This window comes from Phyllobates terribilis, unplaced genomic scaffold (genome assembly GCF_046119375.1).
Source record: "Phyllobates terribilis strain yellow unplaced genomic scaffold, ASM4611937v1 Scaffold_1__5_contigs__length_1240528914, whole genome shotgun sequence".
Classification (NCBI taxonomy): Eukaryota; Metazoa; Chordata; class Amphibia; order Anura; family Dendrobatidae; genus Phyllobates; species Phyllobates terribilis.
This window is the reverse complement of record NW_027362761.1, coordinates 271,278,442-271,304,292: the sequence shown is the minus strand read 5'-3', so window position 1 is coordinate 271,304,292 and position 25,851 is coordinate 271,278,442. Positions and strand designations below refer to the sequence as shown.

The 25,851-nt window shown below is 46.0% G+C and overlaps 1 protein-coding gene across 1 annotated transcript in view; it reads right to left on the bottom strand.

Moving 5' to 3' along the window:
• Positions 1 to 25,851, bottom strand: part of MYO1H (myosin IH) — a 223,288-nt gene that overhangs the window by 155,914 nt on the left and 41,523 nt on the right. The window contains exons 2-8 of the mRNA XM_073672594.1: positions 7,975 to 8,133; positions 6,188 to 6,303; positions 2,427 to 2,625; positions 2,268 to 2,348; positions 1,581 to 1,760; positions 1,401 to 1,499; positions 901 to 1,014 (exon numbers count right to left, since the gene is read on the bottom strand). Coding sequence (XP_073528695.1) covers positions 901 to 1,014; positions 1,401 to 1,499; positions 1,581 to 1,760; positions 2,268 to 2,348; positions 2,427 to 2,625; positions 6,188 to 6,303; positions 7,975 to 8,133 — 948 coding nt within the window. The remainder of the gene's footprint in view (positions 1 to 900; positions 1,015 to 1,400; positions 1,500 to 1,580; positions 1,761 to 2,267; positions 2,349 to 2,426; positions 2,626 to 6,187; positions 6,304 to 7,974; positions 8,134 to 25,851) is intronic.

Below are 25,851 nucleotides of genomic sequence, written 5' to 3'. Positions count from 1 at the left end.
ATGCCAAGAGTGTGCAAAGCAGTCATCAAAGCAAAAGGTGGCTACTTTGAAGAACCTAGAATATAAGACATATTTTCAGTTGTTTCACACTTTTTTGTTAAGTATATAATTCCACATGTGTTAATTCATAGCTTTGATGGCTTCAGTGTGAATGTACAATTTTCATAGTCATGAAAATACAGAAAAATCTTTAAATGAGATGGTGTGTCCAAACTTTTGCTCTGTACTGTATATGTGTATAGTATTTACACATTGGCAACAATGAAAAAGAAACACATGTAATACAAAAACCCGATTTAAACAACAATAGGTCTTTTTCTGATGACACATTCTCTTTATCAATGGAAACTACAATCAATATCTCACTCAACTTAAAAGTACGGCGGTCATCTCTCTTAACATGACTCATTTAATAAATGCTAAATAAAATAACATTTCGGGAGCATCTTTTCTCAGATATGATATGTGCTTTTCCTATTTTACCTTTTGGAGAGGCATAAATAAATTGACAACTGGATAGTTACCATGTCTGGACACAACTTATTACCAAAGATGAAGGCAACAACCAGTGGTCAATGTAATCTTACATTTTCAGGAGGAATGTTATGGAAATGACACAGCATAAAGTAAGAAAAGATGCTCCAGAATGTATTTTTATGGAAAATACAAGTATTCCAAAAAGCTTACATATTCGAAGAAACATTCCAAGAGAAATGATACATTGTCATGCATAGTGAAGGGTCTATTGGACCATACATAACATAGAGATTCATAGAATACCAAAAAGACAATCAATGTTGATTATTGTACTTCGTATTAGCTATATCAGTGCATCTTTATACGCAATTGTGAGAGCACATGCTCATGTAAACTACGCACAGATCTTTACAATGAACATACCTTTGACACCCACTGCATTTGTGTGCCATCCCTAATTATGGCATGGCCATGGGTGTCTTCCTCATACTTTATGTTCCCCAGATGCAAGACACTGGCTACTAATCCAAAAAGATTCTAAGTAATGGAACAAAAGAAGACTTTTCACTGCACATTGTTATTGTTCGTCCTTTTAGTTCAAAACAATATAATCCTTATAATACACAGATGATACAAGAGTGTGGCACCAGAAACGGTCTCATACTTGTTTCTTCCCCAAGCTAAAGGGGTTTCATTTTATATAGAGAGGCAGTCAAGTCAAGATGTCAACATATAAAGATGGAAAGATGTATATGGTTCATGTTGTTAACTAAAATCTATGGGCTGGTGATCCCATATCATTTCAGGCTAAACAAAGCATATAAATTCATTTTTAGACAAAAGTATCTTTGCATGTCTGTAGGTGAACTTTAATTTTCAGGTAAATATATTGTGAACAAGCACATAACCCATCAAATTCTTACCTCAATATCGGCTTCAGTGAACTCAATGATAGTGAAAGCTCTACGCACGAGCTTCCAGTTTGACTTGTCACAGATGGTACTTACTTTGGCACATTCACCCTTAAGAAGAAAAATAAAATTGATTTATTTTGTTCATGTTAAAAAATACTCACAAAAATCCCCTTCAATTTGTGTTCTTACCTGTATGAGGTAACTGTAAAGCTCAGGTTTACGCTCTAGGCCTAACCAACGTATTAAATGATCTTCTCCTCCCTCCAATAACTGGTAAAATATGTGGAAGTTCCTCTCACCTTGATTTTGATGGACTACTCTTGACTTTTCTATTAAATAGCTAAGTATATGTCCTCCAGCCGGAGCACCCTGCAGACCCACAAACAGAGGAGCAATTATAAGTAGAAAATAACAGGGAGCCCTGATTAGATACCCCACCTCCATGATGTCTACATGCCCCATGAGGCAGCCCAATTAAAATGAATATTTTCATACCAACATCACCTATGTTTTTTACTGACCGTTGATTTCCTGAAATGTCATTAAAAACCACCTTACAAAATTAACGAGGGAGGAATAAGTCCAGTGGAACTATAATCAGAATGTATCCACATTCCTGTCATCTAAAAGATGGCGTAAAAGGGAAATTCCCAACATAGACAGAAAAGTATTTGCGCGCGTGTTGACTTTCCCCATTCACTGCTATTAGAGTTTTGAAAACAACTGAAAATGCTTGGTCTGATTTTCCTGCTACACCCATAGAAGTGAATGCAGTTCTGAGCGGCCTTGTCACCACGCTGCTCGGAGGTTGCCATAAATATGTCAATAATGTCTTAAAATGGGAATTTTCAGTTCCTTCTGAGATGTTGTATTTACCTTATAGTCAAATTGTACATCCATATATTTTCCAAATCTACTTGAGTTGTCATTACGGAGAGTTTTGGCATTTCCAAAGGCCTGAAGAAATGAAAAATTAGGCATTTGTAATAGACAATATAAATAGCAAACGCTATACCATGTACAATTTGCAGGTACCTCCAGAACAGGGTTTGAGAGAAGGAGCCTGTCTCTGATTGTGTGTAGCTTCTCTGTGATTGGACATGCCATTGCTAAGTACTGAAGGATTTTCTTTGATGTCTCTGTTTTTCCAGAGCCACTTTCTCCTGATATCAGAATGCAGTGATTATTCCGCTCCGTGCACATAACCCTGTAGGCATTATCGGCAACTGCATATCTGTTGAAAGATCAATACAACGGCCTGTAAAGTCACTTCTATTAGCTTGTGTTCACATTAAAGGCCCTATACACGTTAGACAAATGTTGGCTGAACCCGGTGATATTGATGTGTTTGGCCGATGGTCTTTTGTGTATGGGGATATCGGAAGACTGATGGTCAGGAGAGATGTTGATTGGTGTTGGGAAGTGAATTTTTCCTCAATGATGTAAATTGGCCTATACCGCATGGTTTTTTTTTTGCCTTCCCCTGGATCAACGCTGCGGAATAGCTGCAGTGCACAAGAAATAGGCTGAACTGGATGGACGCTTGTCTTTTTTCAGCCTTATAAACTATGTAACTATGTAACAAACTATGCAACATGTCCCTATTTTCGGACTGCCACTCGCCTTGCTCCTCCGGAGATAAGCAACAGACTAACATGTCAGTTAGCGGCTTTCTCTTGTAGAACATAGGAGATCTCGGCCCAGTGTGTCAGCCGAGATAGCTGTTGGACACACAATCAGCCAAAGTATTGTTTGGCTGACAGCCAACTAAGTTTTACTATTATTGTTGGTATACACTGGTATGTAAAAGTTTGGGCACCTCTGGTCAAAATGACTGTTATTGTGAACAGCTAAGCAAGTTGAGGATGAAATGATCTCTAAAAGGCCTAAAGTTAAAGATGACACATTTACTTTGTATTTTAAGCACACAAAACAATCTATTGTCATTTTTTACATTTTAAAAATTAGAAAAAAAGACAATGGGCCGATGCAAAAGTTTGGGCACCCTGCATGGTTAGTACCTAAATTCAACCTAAATGGAGCCAAAATAAAGTATAAGGCACTTCCATATATATAACAATAACCTACAAGCAAACGTAAGTCAGGAAGCCATCATAATATATAGAATTCAATCTTTATTAACAAACAATAAATATAATAAAATCACTTAAAAAAGGGGGAAATTCTAGCAGACAAAACAATCCATACGCTGTTCATATCAAATCACTACATTTGGGGGACCTATAGCAACATCCCACAATAAACAGGGAATTTTTAATTCCTCAATCAAGTAAATAAATAGATGTATTAAACAACCACTTGTAGCCTAACATAGTGTGTAAAGTGCTAGTGTGCTTAATGTATAACAGTGAAAAAATAAGTTAGTTCATCACGAGTCTATTAATAAATGAATAAATATATCGCACAAACACTTATGGTCTTACTAGATGTATAAAGTGCAACTGTGCTTAATAAATAGCAGGAGCAATGCTATTGTTCACCAAAATCCTACTAGTAAACTGACAGGTTAGTCCAAACAAGTGTTAAGTCACTCATAAGGTTTATAACTCTCTACCAAGTTACACCACTCACTACATTCAGAAAAAAAATTCAAATTGCATAGTGGCTGAATAGCCTAACATTATGCAAAGATGTATCCGATTTAAGTGAGATCATATATCAACAGGCAGTGCTGGGCATAGTGCAAGATACATGGTGCAGATAAGTATACCATACATAGTGTAAGAGATAATAAGGTAGATGGAGCGACAAAATAATAATGGCACAAGGTAAGTATCAGAAATTAATCAATAGAATCAAATAGATTATAAGCAGGAGTGACAGGTACGACCTGAGCGATGGAAGGTTGATCCGCAGACCACAATATTATTCAACACGGATATAAATAGAACACTTGATCTCCAGTTTTTAGACACGCCCCCTTGGAAAACGCATACCGCAAAACGCGCTTCGGGGATTAACCTTCCATCGCTAAGGTCGTACCTGTCACTCCTGCTTATAATCTATTTGATTCTATTGATTAATTTCCCCTCTGATGCTGAATTTGATGGTGAGGACGCAGGAGAGGTTTTCTTCTGATGTCTCCATGAAGGTCATATTTGTGCAGGTGTCTCTGAACAGTAGAATAATGTATCACAACTCCAGAGCCTACTAAATCTTTCTGATGGTCTTTCGCTGTCAAGTGGGAGGTTCTGATTTGCCTCTCTAGCAATCCTACGAGCAGCTCTCACTGAAATTTTGCTTAGTCTTCAAGACCTTATTTTGACCTCCACTGTTCCTGTTAACTGCCATTTCTTAATTACATTTGTAACTGAGGAAAGGGCAACTTGAAAACGCTTTGCTATTTTCTTATAGCCTTCTCCTGCTTTGTGAGTCTTCATCATTTTCAAAGTGCAAGGCAGCTACTTAGAAGAACCCATAGCTGCAGTTTTTTGGCACAAGACATGGCCTTTCCTAACAATGATAGTGAACAAGTCATAACAGGCCAATTAAAGGTCTGCAACCTTGGTCAAACTTATCTGAGCTCACAAATCTCCAAGGGTGCCCAAACTTTTGCACTGACCCATTTTCTTTTTTGTAATTTTTTAAAATATAAAAAATGACAATATATATATTTTTTGTGCCTAAAATACAAAGTAAATATGTCATCTTTAACTTGAGGCCTTTTAGAGATCATTTCATCTTCACCTTGCTTAACTGTTCACAAGAACAGCAATTTTGACCAGGGGTGCACATCTGTTCTTGTTCCCATTAGGACTCAATGTAACTTCACTACCTCTGACACACACACCAGATCTGCTGTTTGGTGACCTAAGTCATTGAATGACTGAGCTCTGAGTGAGATTCAGAGAGATCATCAGTGGAGTTAAAAGGAGAGTCAGGGGAACAGACAGGGGTGCTACTATGGGACCTAGCAGGAGAGTCTAGGGCACCAGGCAGAGATGCTGCAATGTGAGCTTGCGGGAGAGTCTGGGGGCCAGGCACAGGAGATACTATGTGAGCCACAAGGAGCAGAGTCTGGGGGGACCAAGTAGAGGTGTTGTTATATGTCTTAGCAAGAGAATCTGTGGGCCAGACAGAGGTGCTGCTATATGACTTAATAGGAGAGTCTGGGGGCACAGGCAGAGGTGCTGCTATGTGAGCTAGCAGGAGAGTCTGGGGGGCTCAGGCAGAGGTGCTGCTATGTGAGCTAGCAGGAGAGTCTGGGGGCCCAAGGCAGAGGTGCTGCTATGTGAGCTAGCAGGAGAGTCTGGGGGGCCCAGGCAGAGGTGCAGCTATGTGAGCTAGCAGGAGAGTCTGGGGGGCCCAGGCAGAGGTGCTGCTATGTGAGCTAGCAGGAGAGTCTTGGGAGTCAGGCAGAGGTGCTGCTATTTGACCTAACAGGAAAGTCTGGGGGGCCCAGGCAGATGTGCTACTATGTGAGCTAGCAGGAGAGTCTGGGGGGCCCAGGCAGAGGTGCTGCTATGTGAGCTAGCAGTATTGAAAGCATGTGATGACCGCGCCATTCCATACACAGCTTGTGGTATATCGTGGTATAATTGCATTCCAGAGTAACTGAAGGTTTTGTTCCTACTCATGTTGGGAGAAGCATAGACGGTGAGAACTGAAGCCACTATGTAGCCAGCAGGCAGGCATGGAGAACATCTGCCGATAAGCTGAGCCTCACATGGGACCTCCTTTTATTATTCAGTACAAGATAAAACAATACTACAAATACAGAACATTACTATATATAACAGATATGTATGTCTGGTTTAAAATAAGCATAGTCTTACATGTGTGGTGGCAGCTCAATGAAATTTACACCTTGGTAAATTTCCATCTGACGTTGTGTGTACAGTTCAAGATCCTTATATGGATTCACAGAAACCAACAATGTCCCAATATATGTCTGAGAAAGACAAAATACAGAAAGATTTATATTTTTAAGACATAAGTGAGAGACGTTTTCGGTCTACAATTTCACCTTTATCAGTCTAATGAAAGTCAAATTGTAGACCGAAACGTCTCTCCTTTATGTCTGGATATTACTATAAAAAATAAAAATTTCATCACGATTTATCACATCTGAGTGCCAAGTTTTTCATATACTTTTATGAGATTGGAGCCTACTTGTGCACCACCTACCAGTAGTGCTGCGTCTTTCCTTTAATTAATATTCTTATACTGACTAATCTAAATTTCTGCATCCAAATGAATCCCAAACTTAAGATACATCCAGTGGAGGACATATTGGTGCAGCCTATGCATTAAATTAAGTTTCATACTATCAATTAAAGAGCACGAGCTAATAAACCTCATAGGTGACAATTCTTTGTGGAGAGAAATAATTGTGTGCTTTATGACAAGCTATGGGATAAGAGGGGAGCCCTATATGGTTCTTACACAAGGGGGCCGCTACTGACTTTGTCCGCCCCTGGATACTTCTAATCTTTCCATTCTGAGCAGAATATCTGTCATGATGTAATTACTTTGTGACAGTTGTTCTGCTCTACCATTCAGATGGAATCTGTATTTTGCTGATAGCACCCCAGGGCGGGGGGTGTAAGGGTGATGCAGGTACACATTAATTTGACATTAGTACTTAGCTCTATTATTCAAATTTGTTGAGACTAGCAAATGAGACAGTTGCATTGATGGTATACTTCCATGTGTAGCTTTTTATATGTAATTTTAGAAGTCAAAGCCAGATCATAAACAGAAAGCACCAGTTAAGAAAAGACTGAGGGCACGATTCATCAAAGCTTTCATGCCAGAATAATGGCGTAAAATCTTTGAAAAATTGAAAAATTTAGGAGCAACCAAAGTTGCACATAAATTTGACAACTTTTGGCATTTTCATCATAGTTTTTACTAGCCTCCACAAAATAAGCGGAGCTGGGGCAGAATGGGGGCACTGCGGGGGCGTGATGTCACAGCTCGTCTAATTCACGAAGAGCTGTGGCATTCTGTATGCCTGAAAACTAATGAGTGGAGTGAGATTTTTGGTGTAGCCCATGGAAGTGGATGCTCCAGGATCATAAAGAGACATGCACCTCTTCATGAATCAGAAGCGTCAGACTCCACCATGCAGCTCATCATCAACTCTGGTCTTGATGAAATGGGCCCTGAGACTTTTCTTGAATCTATTTCTGTTCATTGGCTGCAAAAACTGCCTAAAAATGTGCAGCCATGTAGATACTGTAGGTATGGTAGTATTGCAGACAATGGAGTTTCTTAATAAAAGGTGTTAGGAGACTCCAAAGGTAAAGCTTCTGTTCACCAGATTTAGATTTAAGATATTGAAATTACATAAAAACATGCTTTAAAAGAATACTTTTCCAATGTAACAATATTATTCTTAGTTTAATGAAAATACAGCAAGGATGCCCCACAGCAGCACAGGACATCACTTGTGTTATTGCTGGAGAATGGGTAAAAAGCCTGGAACTAGTTTGATGATGTGATGCTCGGACTACATGTTATAGTATACTCCCCAGTTTATTCGTTAAATACTATTCATCTCACAAGAGTATATTGCGGCATTATTCTAGTACTGTCACTAGTAAATAAAAAACATTACATAGATAAGATTCTCCTGGAACCGTTTGCGCAGATTGTCAAGGAAAGCAGTCTCACTGGTGTGGGAATCTAGCAGCACAAAATCCTGCACTCCAACCTTATCCCGGGAAATAAGGGAACCTTCAATGTGCATTTCTGTGTCCTTTTTACCATTTGCCACCTGAAAAAGATACAATTATATAACATTTAAAAATTGTGTAATTTACAAAAGGGAAAAAAAATCAGTGCATTCATGGGCTCTTTATGACAGCACATATCCAGCACTCTGCATGCTGCTTTACAGTACCCACCATTAGACACTGTAATGTCAAAACAAAGCTTCTAACAGAGTATACATCAAGTCTACATGTCATTTAAGTGTCTACTCAGAATTAGCTGTTTCAGGCCATTATAATCTGCGCTTTTTACCAATTTTCCCTTCTGCAGGTTTTATCTATAATTTTCAGTTGTCCCTAAGCTAGTGGGTGGAAACTAGCTAATATGTCTCCCATACACAGAAAACACAAACATGAGGAATTCCAGTTATCCTGTGTCTATGAAGCACACCCACAGAAGCAGCAGCAAGCTTGGAGGACATTATACAAAAGTGCTGAGCAGTGGCGAAACTAAACTTCGATGAGCCCCAGTGCAAAATTTGGACCTGGGTTCCCCTCTTCATGTTGGTCCCATGTATGGGCCCTTTTAGCATTCTAAGTCTCATCCCGCCATATACACTGACAAGCAAAAGGGTATACCAGGATAGGGGTCATATATACCTGGATAAGGGATATATATACCAGGGAGGGCCCAGGATGGGGGACATATATTTCAGGATGAGCCCAGGATGGGAAATATATAGACAAGGATTGGGGACATGTAGATCAGGACAGGGAACATATATACCAGGATGGGATGGGCCCAGATGTTCCTGGTTCCGATTATATATGTCCCCTTTCCTGGGATATATTACCCCTACCTGGTATATAGGTTCTCCTTCTTGGGCCCTTTCTGATATATATGTTCTTCATCCTGAGCCTATCCTGTATATACAGTACAGACCAAAAGTTTGGACACACCTTCTCATTTAAAGATTTTTCTGTATTTTCATGACTTTTAAAATTGTACATTCACACTGAAGGCATCAAAACTATGAATTAACACATGTGGAATTATATACTTAACAAAAAAGTGTGAAACAACTGAAAATATGTCTTATATTCTAGGTTCTTCAAAGTAGCCACCTTTTGCTTTGATGACTGCTTTGCACACTCTTGGCATTCTCTTGATGAGCTTCAAGAGGTAGTCACCGGAAATGGTTTTCACTTCACAGGTGTGCCCTGTCAGGTTTAATAAGTGGGATTTCTTGCCTTATAAATGGGGTTGGGACCATCAGTTGTGTTGTGCAGAAGTCTGGTGGATACACAGCTGATAGTCCTACTGAATAGACTGTTAGAATTTGTATTATGGCAAGAAAAAAGCAGCTAAGTAAAGAAAAACTAGTGGCCATCATTATTTTAAGAAATGAAGGTCAGTCAGTGTGAAAAATTGGGAAAACTTTGAAAGTGTCCCCAAGTGCAGTTGCAAAAACCATCAAGCGCTACAAAAAAACTGGCTCACATGAGGACCGCCCCAGGAAAGGAAGACAAAGAGTCACCTCTGCTTCTGAGGATAAGTTTATCCGAGTCACCAGCCTCAGAAATCGCAGGTTAACAGCAGCTCAGATTAGAGACCAGGTCAATGCCACACAGAGTTCTAGCAGCAGACACATCTCTTCAACAACTGTTAAGAGGAGACTTTGTGCAGCAGGCCTTCATGGTAAAATAGCTGCAAGGAAACCACTGCTAAGGACAGGCAACAAGCAGAAGAGACTTGTTTGGGCTAAAGAACACAAGGAATGGAGATTAGACCAGTGGAAATCTGTGCTTTGGTCTGATGAGTCCAAATTTGAGATCTTTGGTTCCAACCACCGTGTCTTTGTGCGACGCAGAAAAGGTGAACGGATGGACTCTACATGCCTTGTTTCCACCGTGAAGCATGGAGGAGGAGGTGTGATGGTGTGGGGGTGCTTTGCTGGTGACACTGTTGGTGATTTATTCAAAATTGAAGGCATACTGAACCAGCATGGCTACCACAGCATCTTGCAGCGGCATGCTATTCCATCCGGTTTGCGTTTATTTTTATTTTTTTCAACAGGACAATGACCCCAAACACACCTCCAGGCTGTGTAAGGGCTATTTGAACAAGGAGAGGGATGGGGTGCTACGCCAGATGACCTGGCATCCACAGTCACCAGACCTGAACCCAATCGAGATGGTTTGGGGTGAGCTGGACCGCAGAGTGAAGGCAAAAGGGCCAACAAGTGCTAAGCATCTCTGGAAACTCCTTCAAAATTGTTGGAAGACCATTTCCAGTGACTACCTCTTGAAGCTCATCAAGAGAATGCCAAGAGTGTGCAAATTAGTCATCAAAGCAAAAGGTGGCTACTTTGAAGAACCTAGAATATAAGACATATTTTCAGTTGTTTCACACGTTTTGTATATAATTCCACATGTGTTAATTCATAGTTTTGATGCCTTCAGTGTGAATGTACAATTTTCATAGTCATGAAAATACAGAAAAATCTTTAAATGAGAAGGTGTGTCCAAACTTTTGGTCTGTACTGTATGTCCCCCATCCTGGTATATACTGTATGTTCCCCATCCAGTTACGGCCGAATCTGTTGGCAACCTTGACACTGTTTCAGAAAATTAAGTATTTCTCCAATAAAATTATTGCAATTACACGTTTTGTTATACACATGTTTATTTCCTTTGTGTGTATTGGAACAACATAAAAAACATAAAAGAAAAGGCAAACTGGACATAACAGGTGTTCAATACAATTTAGATATGGACTCATTGCTGGCCACTTCAGAACTCTCCAGTGCATTGTTTCGATCCATTTCTAGGTGCTTCTTGAAGTGACCCATGACCTAGGATGCAAACCCAGTGTAATGCACACGCCCGGGCTGAGTGGAGTGTGCGTGTATATGTAGTGATTCCACTGGACCGTGCCGGAGAGTGAATGCCTGGAGGGGCGTAACTAAGTATCCACCCGATCCGACCAGGGTCGCACGACGGCATACGACGCCAGTGCACCAAGGAGGAACTGAGCAGAGGGACCAGGTGCTACTCCAGGACAGACCCCGGACACGGCTGTTGACCCACACAGGGGAATACAGGAACAGGCAGGTTAGGCTGGCACACAGACTGCTGGCTATAGGCAGACACGGCTGGTATGCAGACTGGCGGATGCTGGTAAGCATGACTGGTATGCAGGCAGGGAGGTACTGGCAGGTACGACAGGTTGGAGCACCGAGTGGATAGGACCCAGTACAAACTGGGACTCAGGAACAGAACCGCAGATGCAGTGGACAAACACAGCAGAGTGAGGCCGCCCAGAGCGGCGAGCAAGAGCAGAACAAGATGAGACCGCCTGCAGAGGTGAGCGAGAGAAGAGCAGGACAAGGCTGCCTGGAGCGGTGAGCGAGAGAGGAGCAGGACGAGACTGCCGGAGCGGTGAGCGAGAGAGGAGCAGGACGAGACTGCCGAAGCAGCGAGCAAAGGGTCAGAGCAGAGCGAGACTGCCGGAGCAGCGAGCGAAGGGTCAGAGCAGAGCGAGACTGCCAGAGCAGCGAGCAAAGGGTCAGAGCAGAGCGAGACTGCCGGAGCAGCGAGCAAAGGGTCAGAGCAGAGCGAGACTGCCGGAGCAGCGAGCAAAGGGTCAGAGCAGAGCGAGACTGCCGGAGCAGTGAGCAAAGGGTCAGAGCAGAGCGAGACTGCCAGAGCAGCGAGCAAAGGGTCAGAGCAGAGCGAGACTGCCGGAGCAGCGAGCAAAGGGTCAGAGCAGAGCGGAAACCGCAAGAGCGGTGAGCAAGGCAGAGCAGAGCGGAATCCGCAAGAGCGGTGAGCGAGGCAGAGCAGAGCGGAAACCGCAAGAGCGGTGAGTAAAGCAGCACAGGCTAGAACCGCCAGAGTGGTGAACAAGGCAGAGCAGGCTAGAACCGCCGGAGCGGTGAGCAAGGCAGAGCAGGCTAGAACCGCCGGAGCGGTGAGCAAGGTACAGCAGAAGGGACAGGGCTCTGTTCACACGGAACAGACAGGAAGGGAAAGGCAGAACCAGATACACAATCGATACTTGCAATGAAGTAGCGAGTGAACTCTAAACTCACAAACGGAAGTACAGCGACAACGAGTAGGAGTTAGGTGCAGGTTCACACTCTGCAGAAAAAGGGAAGGTACAAACATAGAGAAAAACAGGTAACAGGCTAGGAGAGTATTCAGACAAGAACAGACACAGCAGCAAGATACAGGAGCGGGTCTAGGTATGCGGCCCCTAGAAGGCGAAACGAACAGGCTAGGAGCGTGTTCAGACAGGAACAGGCAAGATACAGGAACGGGTCTAGGTATGCGGCCCCTAGAAGGCGGAAAGAACAGGCTAGGAGCGTGTTCACACTGGCCTGGAAATACAGCCTCCAGGATAGGCAGAAGACAACAGGCTAGAAGATAGTTCAGACAGGACACAGTTCAGACACGGGAACTGATACCGCAAGGCAGGAAACATAGACAGGACCTGGCACATCAGTGACAAGACGCCAACTGACAGAACACAATGCTCAGGCAAGGATTCCAGGAAAGAGCTGGGTTAAATACCAGGTGACAGACAGCAATAGGCTGAGGACGCACAAGGGGTGTGCCCGCAGCAGCTACAAGAAGCAGGAAGTGATCGGGCGCCGCCCTTAAGCAGAAGAAACAGAGGCAAGCAGACAGCATGGAGGAAAGCCAGAGTGATAGTCTGGACTGGAAATCAAGTGCGCGCTCTTGCACAGTGGGAAATGGACCACTATGCAAGGACGCCGCCAGGTATGTTACACCCAGCATTCTGACACTGAACACTTTCTGACTGGACAGCTTTCTGAGTTAGCGACCCAAAGTCCTATGGTAATTTTCAGATTTCATGATGCCTTCCACACAGTCAAGGCACCCAGTGCCAGAGGCAGCAAAACAACCACAAAACATATTTGAACTTCCACCATATTTGACTGTAGGTAGTGTGTTCTTTTCTTTGTAGGTCTCATTCCGTTTTCGGTGGACTGTAGAATGATGTGTTTTACCAAAAAGCTCTATCTTAGTCTCATCCATCCATAAGATGCTTTCCCAGAAGCATTTTGGCTTACTCATGTACACTTTGGCAAACTGTAGTCTAGCTTTTTTATGTCTCTGTGTCAGCAGTGAGGTCCTCCTGGGTCTCCTGCCATAGCCTTTAATTTAATTTAAATGTTGACGGATAATTTGCATTGACACTGATGCACCTGAATCTGCAGGACAGCTTGAATTTCTTTGGAACTTGATTGGGGTTGCTAATCCACCATCTGGACTATCCTGCGTTGCAACCTTTCATCAATTTTTCTGTGCCATTCAGGTCCAGGAAGATTAGCTACAGTGCCATGGGTTGTAAACTTCTTGATTATGTTGCGCACCGCGGACAAAGAAACATCAAGATATCTGGATATGGACTTGTAACCTTGAGATTGTTGATATTTTTCAACAATTTTGATTCTCAAGTCCTCAGACAGTTGTCTTCTCCATGCTTGGTGTGGCACACACAGACACACAATGCAAAGATTGAGTCAACTTCTCCCCTTTTTATCTGGTTTCAGGTGTGATTTTCATATTGTCCACACCTGTTACTTGCCACAGGTGAGTTTGAATGAGCATCACATGCTTGAAACAAAGTTGTTTACCCACATTTTTGGAAAGGTGGCAATAATTTTGCCTGGTCCATTTTTGGGGTTTAGTGTGACATTATGTCCAATTTGGCTTTTTTTCACAGTTTTTTTTATGTTATTCCAATACATACAAAGGAAAAAAACATGTGTATAACAAAACATGTTGTAGGAATTGACTCACTTTTAGGCAGCTGATAGCATTCACACAGGCACATAGTTTCTCGGGCAAACAGGGGGGTTTATTGAAGTGCATAAACTTCCAGCAGAACGGAAAACAAACAGCCTTTCTCCGGCGTAAAGGAACAAAATAAACAGTCCATATACAGGCAGGCACATGTGGGCTCACCCATTCAGATAAATGTCCAGCTGTCTCTCAAGTTCCGTCAGACAGACCTGCACCAACAGGTCTTTTGAGTTCTCCTCCCAGACACAGACCACAGTCTCTCAACTGTGCGGCAATCCTGGCACTTTACCTGGCTCAATGTAGTCTTCAACAAACGGTACTCTGCAGCTCCCGCAGAACCTACACACTGTTCCATTCCTCAGCACACAGCACAACAAGTGAACCTACTTCCTGCTTCTAGTAAAAGCTATGAAGGTGCCTCCAATCAAACCCTGCAGAGTTGGGATTTAATCCCGCCCTACCTGGCTTTGCTAGAATGTGTAATTGCACTCATTTTATGGGAGAAATACTTAATTTTCTGGAACAATTTCAAGGGTGCCAACACTTTCAGCCATTGCTGTGTATGTTCCACATCTTGGTATATATGTCCCCTTTCCTATATATAGTTTATATAGGTTTATATATGTTTGCCGTTCTGATGTATATGTCCCTCATCCTGGAATATATGACTCCCATCCTGGTATATGTGTCCCCCATTCTGGTATATGTTTCCTATCCTGGACTCTTCCTGGTGTATATGTTCCTCATTCTATGCCCATCCTGGCATATATGTTACTCATCCTGGGCCCATTCTGGTATATATGTCCCCCATCCTGGTATATATGTCCCCCATTCTGGTATATATGTTCCCCATTCTGGTATATATGTCCTCATTAGTGATGGGCGAGCACTAAAATGCTCGGGTGTTCGATGCTCGGGTCGAGCAAATTGGAATGCTCGGGTGCTCGACCCGAGCAACGAGCCCAATGTAAGTCTATGGGAAACTCGAGCATTTTTCAGGCGGCTCCCTCCGGCGGTCTGCAGAGGGCCTAAAAATTGCCCAAATCGATGGGAACAGTGCTCAAATAACATGGGAACAGCATGGGGAAGACCCCTGGAAGTATTTCTGACTCCCAGGTCACTGCTGTCAACAACGTTGTCAGAGTATTACGCCACTTTTACAGACTCACAATAAAACATACAAAAACTAAACCAAAATAGATTTTCCTGGGAAATATGTTAAGGAACATCCTTTCCAGGGTAATGACTTGAAGGTAAGGCAAAATAAATATACAAAAACAAAAATACTCCTCCACACCTTGGGTTATGTTCACACGAAGCGTTTTTGATGCGTTTTTGCACTTTTGCGTTGCTTTCAACCAAGACAAATGCATTCACTGGGAAATGTCATTTTAACATTTTACAACCTTATCTGGCCATGTGGTGTGTGCCACATCATCAGACACATGCAAACAGTGCTGAAAAGACATGGGAACAGCATGGGGAAGACCCCTGGAAGTATCTCTGACTCCCAGGTCATTGATTAAAAGTGTGCCCATCATAAGTGATCCTTGGAGCATGCGTAGATGCCTCCCGCCATGCGCCTGTCTTTGCAGACTTGCAACAATCACTATCAAAAAGGAGGAACAAAGGAGCAAAATGGTAGAAGACAATAGAAAATCTTTATTATATTAAATAAATTAGCATCACATAATAATAGTGACTAAGGGCAATGGCAATATACACTTGTAGGCAACAATCTGCCACAACATTAAGATGCGCCCGTAGTCAGTAAGTAATCAAAAGCCTTACCGGGAGATGGAAAGAGAGCTAAAAGATACTGAGGTAGGGTAATCCGTGGAAAGAGACGCCTCAATGCGCGTTTCGCCTGGATATTGTTGGCTTTCTCAAGAGGCTTAATCAATCATAGGTACAAGGACCTTTAAATACGTCCATAGTGCGGTCATGTGACTCGCCGTGTGACTGCATGTAATTTATGGCCGTCAAAGACGTAGAACCCACGCTATGAGTGGCGCATGCGCCGCAGGTGCTCCGTCGCCGGTGTGCGCGCCCAGGCCGTCACGCCATCTTAATGTTGTGGCAGATTGTTGCCTACAAGTGTATATTGCCATTGCCCTTAGTCACTGTTTACTTATCTTGCTCGCTTTGCCTGGGTTTCCCCACCCTACTGGCCACACTTTTATGTAGTGGGTATGGGGTTGTGAGCTATACAGTGCTGTATCTTCCTGACATCATGTACCTCTGTCTGTCTATGCTATGACTTAACTATTTATTATGTGATGCTAATTTATTTAATATAATAAAGATTTTCTATTGTCTTCTACCATTTTGCTCCTTTGTTCCTCCTTTTTGATTATGCTTTTGGAGTTGGTATATTTATGCTGATTCTGGCATTGTCCAGTTTATCAGCAATGTTCGTTTCTCTTCGTATGTATAAGGCCGACCTGTGTATACTTGCAACAATCACTGTCCACATCCTTGTCCCAGTGCAGCATTGAGTTGTCCCTACCTCATTCCTTGGAATGGGAGCGTAAGTATGCAGCCAGCCACCCACCCACCCACCCACAGGCTGCAATACTATACTGCCAAATTTTTGACAGCTGCTTGCACATGAAATGTGGCCGTTTAGGCTCGTGGAGGCGGAAGCTGTCCACAACCTTATGGCGGTGGCGACCGGATATCCATACTCGGTCCCCAGCCGCCACTATTTGTCCCGGTGTCGTCTCTGCCTTCCACAAGCACGGGTCCCACAACATTACCCATGCCCTCCCCAGTGCACTCACTGGGAAGGACCACCTAACCACAAACACGTGGTCAAGTGAATGTGGCCAGGGAAGGTACGGAGCCAGTCCACAGCTTGTCGGTGAGTTGTATTTCACCACAGCCATATTTTTTAGCTTGGTGAAAGGACTGACTTTTGGGAAACCGTATATACTCCAGCTGTCATTTCTCCCAGGAAGTTCTCTAAAGCTGCTTGCACTTGAAATGTGGCCTTTTAGGCTCGTGGAGGTGGAAGCTTTTCACAACCTCATGCCGGCGGCGGCCGGGTGTCCATACTCGGTCCCCAGCCGCCACTATTTCTCCCGGTATCATCTCCGCCTTCCACAAGCAAGGGTCCCTGAACATTACTGCTGATACTTTTCTGTGGGAATCTGATTGCCTTTTACCAGCCTGTAATATTTCCAGTGAACTATGGTATGACGCCATGGTATTAGCACTGCCCCGAGTACCTGTAGCGAAGCCATCCCCAGTTTCTTTCTCAGGAATTCTATTTGGTAGACTGAGTGGCTGCCCAAATACATTAGTTTCTCACAAAGGAGCTGAAGATAGAGTGACAATAGGTGCAAGTTTCTCCAGCCTGTTAGATATCACAGGGTGAACGGCAGCACATTGGCTCAGTAGTTAGCACTGAAGCCTTGCAGCGCTGGGATCCCAGCAAGGACAACATCTGCAAGGATTTTGTATGTTCTTCCCGTGTTTGCGTGGGTTTCCACCTCAGTAAAAAAGGAGCCATAAAGTGTCCGGGAACCTTCCTACACACTTTTTTTAGCCAGGACTTCTTCTCGGCAGGGTTGGACAGTCCCACCAGAGAGTCCTCGGGTGGGCCCTGGCTTCTCCATCAGGAGAGTTCAGGATAGCGCAAACTTTGCAGCAGCTATGGGGCTCTTGAGAAAGGTGAGCCCTCAGAATCAATCCTCTGGTGGACCCAATGTTTTTCAGTTTGAAACTGCTTCTCAGTGGGAGTTGTATTTCACCGCAGCCATATTCTTTAGCTCGGTGAAAGGACTGGCATAGAGGGAAACCATATCTACTCCGGATGTCATTTCTCCGTCACCAGGTTCCGCCCATTGTCACACACGACCATGCCTGGCTGTATGTTCAGTGGAGAGAGCCACAGATCAGGCTGCTGTGTTACAGCTTTCAACAACTCTGCAACGCTGGGCGGTTTGTGACCTAAGCATTAAGCATGTTATCTTCAGCACAGCCTGTTGCCGCTTGGCCAAGGCAGTGCTGCAGTGCTTTCAGCTTGTGACTGATGTGGTCATTTCGGAGATGGAGGAGGAGGTGCAGGAGCTGAACAATGTGATTACATTGAGGTTACATTGGCGACTCTGTTTTTTATACTAAAGAAAGATCCTACTGTTTGTTTTTTTTTACGTTATTTTTTAAGACAAATGCATTCACCGGGAAATGTAATTTTAACATTTTACAACCTTATTTGGCCATGTGGTGTGTGACACATCATCAGACACATCCTGTTTCATTTATGATGAAGGGACTCTGAAAGTCACAAAGCCTATTTTTGTAGGGCCATCAGGCGGCCCTTACTATTCTTAAAGGGCGAGCAGTCGGCCCACCCTATTGTTAGAGAGCCATCAGCTGGCTATGCTTTGTTGTTCCCATTATTAACGAGTGGGTCTCCTATACTGTTATTGCGTATGTGCCCATGCTGTGACTGCAAGGGCTGCCAAAATTTGGGAAAAACCTCACTAACAATTTAAAGACACATAGAGCAGGGCCACAGTAACGAAATTCCCATTAGAAAGGAGAGGGTCTCCCATACTGTTTGCCTATGCAGTGAAGCAACGGCTGCAAAAAATTTGGAGGAACACCAATGCCCCTTGCAAGAGACGTAGAGGTCGGAGAGCCTCCTAAAAACAATGTTCCCATTATTAGGAAATCAGTCTCCCATAGTGTTTGCCTATGCAGTGAATGTATAAGCTGCCAAAAATTTGGAGGCACTCCCATTCACCTTGGAAGAGACGTAGAGGTCGTAGAGCCTCCTAAAAACAATGTTCCCATTATTAGGAAGTGGGTCTCCCATAGTATTGGCCCATGCAGTCAGGGCCGGCTCCAGGTTTTTGTGGGTCCTGGCCGAAAGAGTCTCAGTGGGCCCCTTTAACACATACCACGATTCATGATGCACAGATACCGCAGAGAAATATATATAGTACGATGACAAAGATTTCACTTCTTACATTACATGAGTGATATCTATTGTAAATTCTACAATAGCTCGGAAACCGGCGAATTGCACCATACAGAATACTGGCTCCTATAAAATGCTCCATACAGGATACTGGCCCCCATATAACACTCCATACAGGATACTGGCCCCCATATAACGCTCCATACAGGATACTGGCCCCCATATAACGCTCCATGCAGGCTGGGCCCCCAGATAATGCTCCATGCAGGCTGTTCCCCCCACATAATGCCTCATGCAGGCTGTTCCCCCCACATAATTCCCCGCGCAGGCTGTTCCCCCCATATAATGCCCCATGCAGACTGTCACCCCCCCCTTATAATGCCCCATGCAGGATGTTACCCCCCTTATAATGCCCCATGCATTATGTTACCCCCCTTATAATGCCCCATGCAGAATGTCACCCCCCTCCCTTATAATGCCCCATGCAGGATGTCACTCCCCCCCATATAATGCCCCATGCAAGATGTCCCTTCCCCCCCTTTTAATGCCCCATGCAGGATGTCACACACACCCCCTCCCTTACAATGCCCCATGCAGGATGTCACTTCCCCTCCCTTATAATGCCCCATGCAGGATGTCACTTCCCCCCTTATAATGCCCCATGCAGGATGTCACTCCCCCCCTTTTAATGCCCCATGCAGGATGTCACTCCCCCCCTTATAATGCCCCATGCAGGATGTCACTTCCCCCCTTTTAATGCCCCATGCAGGATGTCACTTCCCTCCCTTTTAATGCCCATGCAGGATGTCACCCCCCCTCCCTTATAATGCCCCATGCAGTATGTCACCCCCCCTTTTGATGCCCCATGCAGGATGTCACACCTCCCCTCTCTTATAATGCCCCATGCCTCCATACATTAAAACAAAAATCAAATACTCACCTCACTTCTCACCTGCTGCGGCTGCTCTGGACTCCATCAGGAGAGAGCGCAGTGGAAAGATGTCACTGCGCCCTCTGACCTGAGACGTCACAGTCAGAGGACGCGGAAGAGACCGGAGCTGCTGCGGAGGCACGGGCACGAGGAGAGGTAAGTGTTTCGCCGGCTGCCGGGGCCCTGAGCAAGCGGGGGGAAGCGGGAGCTGACACCGCTCTCCTCCACTCAAGGGTCCGATAGTGCGGCGGGGTGCCCGACGGCGAGTGGGCCCCCCCGCCTGCTCAGGGCCCCGGCACTTGCCTGGGTGCGCCGGGTGCTGTCGCCGGCCCTGTATGCAGTGAATGTAAGGGCTGCCAAAAATTGGGAGGCACTCCAATGCCCCTTGGAAGAGACGTGGAGGAGGGCCTCATGAAAAAATGTTCCCATTAGAAAGGAGCGGGTCTCCTATACTTGTAATGCCCATGCACTAAGTGTATCGGCTGACAAACATTTACCCCTGGAGGGTATGCATGAACATACTGTAAAAAAAAATTTTTTTTTACGGGCATAATAAACGCCCTTTAAAAAAATTATGTGGGTGTTGCATCACGGAAAACGGTCATCATCGTGATATGGTGGTGGAGGATGAGGATGAGGAGAAGGAGGAGGACAAGAGCAAATAGCCCAAATTATGAAGCGTATACCCATGTGTGGGTGTGAAAAGGTGCATGGGAATACACCTCCCAAAAAAAGACACTGGATTTGAGTTTATGTTATGCTGCTATCATTCGGTGGTGTTGAGAAGTCTGGCCCAATCCAGCCGTTGTTCATTTTTATAAGAGTCAGCCTGTCAGCATTTTCAGTTGACAGGCGGATGCGCTTATAAAACGTTAGCGGCAGGGCAGGCCAGGACCTCTAAGACGTAGAGAGACAGTTCATTCCACGTATCCAGCTTGGAGCTGCTGCGGAGGATAATTATAAGGCACAGAGGAATCACGGAGGACGTTGGTACTGTCGGCAAGGTACTCCCTCAGCATCTTCCCAAACTTTGCACTCCTTGTGCCTCAGGGCCTGTGCGATGGGAGGGGCGGATAAAATTCTCCCAGAACTTTGACAGTGTTCCCCTGCCTCTGCTGGATTGGAGTTGTGTCTCTCTCGCCTGTATTCCTTTGTTGTTGAATGAACTTTGACCTCTGCCGCCAGCGTTTTCAGATGGAAATTTTTTTAATAGTTCCGCAACAAGGGCCTTCTGGTACTGCCCCATTTTTGTAGACCTGTCCGCCTCAGGAACAAGAGATAGAAAGTTCTCCTTGTAGCGTGGGTCTAGAAGTGTCACCAACCAGTAATGACTGTCACCCAAAATTTTGAGAACGCGAGGGTCATGGGAAAGGCAGCATAACATAAACTCAGCCATGCGTGCCAGACTTCTAACAGGCAAGACTTCCGTGTCCTCACCAAGAGGACAACTGACCATGCTCTGCTCCTCCTCCTCCTCTTCCTCTCTGTCCTCAGTTAATCCACGCTGAACAGACGGTGTGACAACCGTAAAAAAAAAAAAAACTATGTTAGTTATGCAGGTAGTACAGTCTATAGCGCATGAAACTAGCTCCTGTTCTTCCTCCTCCTCCTGAATACCGACGGCCTTGTTGATGCTGGTACTCAAAAACTGCCCTCTTCTGCTCACAAATCCTGCAGTGTAGAGTTCCAATGGGTGGGGACATCACACACCAGTCTGTGAGCCGGAAGCTGCAAATGCTGCTGAAACACGGCAAGTGCGGTGGAAGTTGTAGGTGACTTTCTAAAATGGGCACACAGGCGGCATACTTTAAGAAGCAGATCCGGCAGCTCCGGGTAGGATTTGAGAAACAGCTGAACCCCAAAGTTAAGCACATGGGCCAGGCATGGTACGTGTGTAAGCTCGCCTCAGAGCCGCCACCAGGTTCTGGTCACTGTCACACACGACCATGCCTGGCTGTAGGTTCAGCGGTGTGAGCCACAGATCTGCCTGCTCTTTAAGAGCTGTCCAGAACTCTTCAGCATTGTGCAGTTTGTCACCTAAGCATATTAGCTTCAGCACAGCCTGTTGCCGCTTGGCCGAAGCAGTGCTGCAGTGCTTCCAGCTTGTGACTGATGTGGTCATTTCGGAGATGGAGGCTGAAGAGGAGGAGGAGGCTGAGGAGGATGAGGTGCAGGAGCTGTAGACTGTGGGGGCCACCCAGATTGACCTAGGGCCTGCAATCCTTGGCGTCGGGAGGGCGTGTTCCGTCCCAAGGTCCGACTTGGTCCCGGCTTCCACTATGTTAACCCAGTGTGCCGTCAGCGAGATGTACCATCCTTAACCACAAGCACTTGTCCATTTGTCCGTGGTTAGGTGGACTTTCCTAGTAATTGCGTTGTTGAGGGCATGGCTAATGTTTTGGGACACATGCTTGTGTAATGCGGGGATGGCACACCGGGAGAAATCGTGGCGGTTGGGGACCAAGTACCGAGGGACGGCCGCCGCCATCAGGTTGCAGAATGCTTCCGTCTACATGAGCGTAAAAGGCAACATTTCAAGCGCAAGCAGTTGCGAAATGTGGGAATTTAGTAGTGTGGCCTGTGGGGTGTTGGCTGCATGTAACATACCTAGCGGCGTCCTTGCATAGTGGTCCATCTCCCACTGTGCAAGAGCGCGCACTTGATCTCCTGTCCAGAATGTCTCTCTGGCTTCCCTCCATGCTGTCTGTTTGTGTCTGTTTCTGCTGCTTAAGGGCGGTGCCCGATCACTTCCTGCTTTTTGTACTTGCTGTGGGTCACACCCCTTGTGCGTCCTCAGCCTATTGTTGTCTGTCAACTGGTATATAACCCAGCTGCGGCAATCAACCCCTGCCGGAGCATAGTGTTTCATTCAGTGTGTGCTTGCACTCTGAAGGTGCCAGGTCCCGTTCTTTGTCTCCTGCCTTGCGGTATCAGTTCCCGTGTCTGAACTGAGTCCTGTCTATGTCTCCTGCCTTGCGGTATCAGTTCCCGTGTCTGAACTGAGTCCTGTCTTTGTCTCCTGCCTTGCGGTATCAGTTCCCGTGTCTGAACTGAGTCCTGTCTATGTCTCCTGCCTTGCGGTATCAGTTCCCATGTCTGTACTGTGTCCTATCTGTGTACCTTAACCTGCAGTCTGTACTCGTTCCTTGCCTGTTCGTTCCGCCTTCCTGGAGGTTGTATTTCCAGGCCAGTCTGAACACGCTCCTTGCCTGTTCGTCCTGCCTCTCTGGGGCCGTATTCCCAGACCCGCTCCTGTATCCCGCTGCAGTGTCGGTCTCCTCCGTACACTCAGTTCCAGTCTGAACTCTCTCCTATCTTTTACCTGTTTTTTCTCTATGTCCGTTCCATTCCTTTTTCTGCAGAGTCTGAACTCGTACCTAACTCCTGCTCGTTGTCACTGTACTTCCGTTTGTGAGTTTGTGGTCCACTCGCTACTTCTCTGCAAGTACCCTGTGGGTATCTGGTTCTGCCTTTCCCTTCTAGTCTGTTCCGTGTGAACAGAGCCCTGTTCCCACCGCGTCTGCGGTTTTCGCTTTGCTCAGCTCTGTCCGCCGCGTCTGCGGTTTTCGCTTTGCTTAGCTCTGTCCGCCGCGTCTGCGGTTTTCGCTTTGCTCAGCTCTGTCCGCCGCGTCTGCGGTTTTCGCTTTGCTCAGCTCTGTCCGCCGCGTCTGCGGTTTTCGCTTTGCTCAGCTCTGTTGCCGCGTCTGCGGTTTTCGCTTTGCTCAGCTCTGTCCGCCGCGTCTGCGGTTTTCGCTTTGCTCAGCTCTGTCCGCCGCGTCTGCGGTTTTCGCTTTGCTCAGCTCTGTCCGCCGTGTCTGCGGTTTTCGCTTTGCTCAGCTCTGTCCGCCGCGTCTGCGGTTTTCGCTTTGCTCAGCTCTGTCCGCCGCGTCTGCGGTTTTCGCTTTGCTCAGCTCTGTCCGCCGCGTCTGCGGTTTTCGCTTTGCTCAGCTCTGTCCGCCGCGTCTGCGGTTTTCGCTTTGCTCAGCTCTGTCCGCCGCGTCTGCGGTTTTCGCTTTGCTCAGCTCTGTCCGCCGCGTCTGCGGTTTCGAATTTGTCTCCCAGTCTGTACTGGACCCTACCCAGCCTGTGCTCTAGTCTGCCTGTTCCTGTATTCCCCAGTGTGGGTCAACAGCCGTGTCCGGAGTCTGACCTGGAGTAGACCCTGGTTCCTCTGCTCGGTTCCTCCCTGGTGCACTGGCGTCGTATGCCGTCGTGCGACCTTGGTCGGATCGGGCAGATACTTAGTTACGCCCCTCCAGGCACTCTCCGGTTCATGGCACAGTGGAATCACTACATAAACACGCACACGCCAGTCAGTCCGGGCGTGTGCATTACAGCATGCTCAGGCCATGGTTCCCGTTGAGTCCCACGGCCTTCGCTCTCTGAGAAGTTTTCCAGTGAATACATGCATTAAAATAAATACATTTTTTTTTTTTTTTTTTCCCTTTAGCTGAGTTCCAGGCGAATTACGCACCCGTCCAGATGGATCTATCTGCTCTCGTTCCTGCGGATCCGCTACGTTATTATGGGGATCCAAGACAAAGTCGTGCATTTGTGGAGCAATGCATGCTACACATAAAGTTCTACCCTCTATGTTTTCCCACCGATCGGGTTAAGGTGGCATTCATTATGTCTTACCTGGCGGGTGATGCCTTGGAATGGATCAACCCCCTATATGAAACACAGTATCCGATCCTCCTGGACCTAATGGCCTTCCTGGTGGCCTTTCTAATGGTCTTCGATGATCCTAACCCGGAGGCTCCTGCTGAAGCTTCACTTCCCAATATCCCGGAGCAGCCCCAATGGGTAATGTGTGTGGGTAGCGCAATAGTCCTCCAGCCCAATGAGACTACTGCCCACCCAGAATCCTCACAGGGTGACTACACTTTCCGGAATACTTCTCCCAACCTCAAGAGGCAGTCCAGATGTGCTAGACGTAGAGGCAAGCCGTCACGCCAGGGTCTGTCCTCCCTGAGACCTCCTGACCCCAACCTTGAAGTCCCTACTGAAGCTTCATCTCCCTGTATCCCGGAGAAGCCCCAACGGGTAATGTGCGTGGGTAGTGCACCAGTTCTCCTGCCCGAAGAGACTTCTGCCCATCCAGACTCCACACAGGAGAACTTCCTGCACCCGGCATCAGATGCTTCACCCACTTTAACCGGTGTGCATGTCCAAGGATGCTCCAAAGCTGTGGTTACCTCAGAGTCTGTGCACCTCTACTACCTGGCGGAGGATCCCCTGTTGCCTCCTGAATCCTCCGGGATACCACTCAATGACAAATGGAGAGAGACTTCTCTACACCCGGTACTCGATACTTTGTCCGCTTCGTCCTGTGAGCCTGACAATGGGTACCCCAAAGTGGTAGTTACCTCCGAGTCTCTACACCCCTCCGACCAGGCGGAGGACCTCCAGTTGTCTCCAGAACCCTTCGGGGTGCTACCTGGTAGCGAAAGGACAGAGACTCTCCTATACTCTGTACCTGATACCTCGCTCGCTTCGTCCAGTGAGTCCAACCTAGTGTACTCCGAAGCAGAGGTTACTCCCGAGTCTCTACATCCCTCCGACCAGGCGGAGGACCTCCAGTTGTCTCCAGAACCCTTCGGGGTGCCACCTGGTGGTGAATGGACAGAGATTTTCCTATATCCTGGATCTGATACCTCGCTTGCTTCGTCCAGTGAGTCCGACCTAGTGTACTCTGAAGCAGAGGTTACCCATGAGTCTCTACACCCCTCTGACCAGGCGGAGGACCTCCAGTTGTCTCCAGAACCCTTCGGGGTGCTACCTGGTAGCGAAAGGACAGAGACTCTCCTATACTCTGTACCTGATACCTCGCTCTCTTCGTCCAGTGAGTCCAACCTAGTGTACTCCGAAGCAGAGGTTACTCCCGAGTCTCTACACCCCTCCGACCAGGCGGAGGACCTCTAGTTGTCTCCAGAACCCTTCGGGGTGCCACCTGGTGGTGAATGGACAGAGATTTTCCTATATCCTGGATCTGATACCTCGCTTGCTTCATCCAGTGAGTCCGACCTAGTGTACTCCGAAGCAGAGGTTACCCATGAGTCTCTACACCCCTCTGATCAGGCGGAG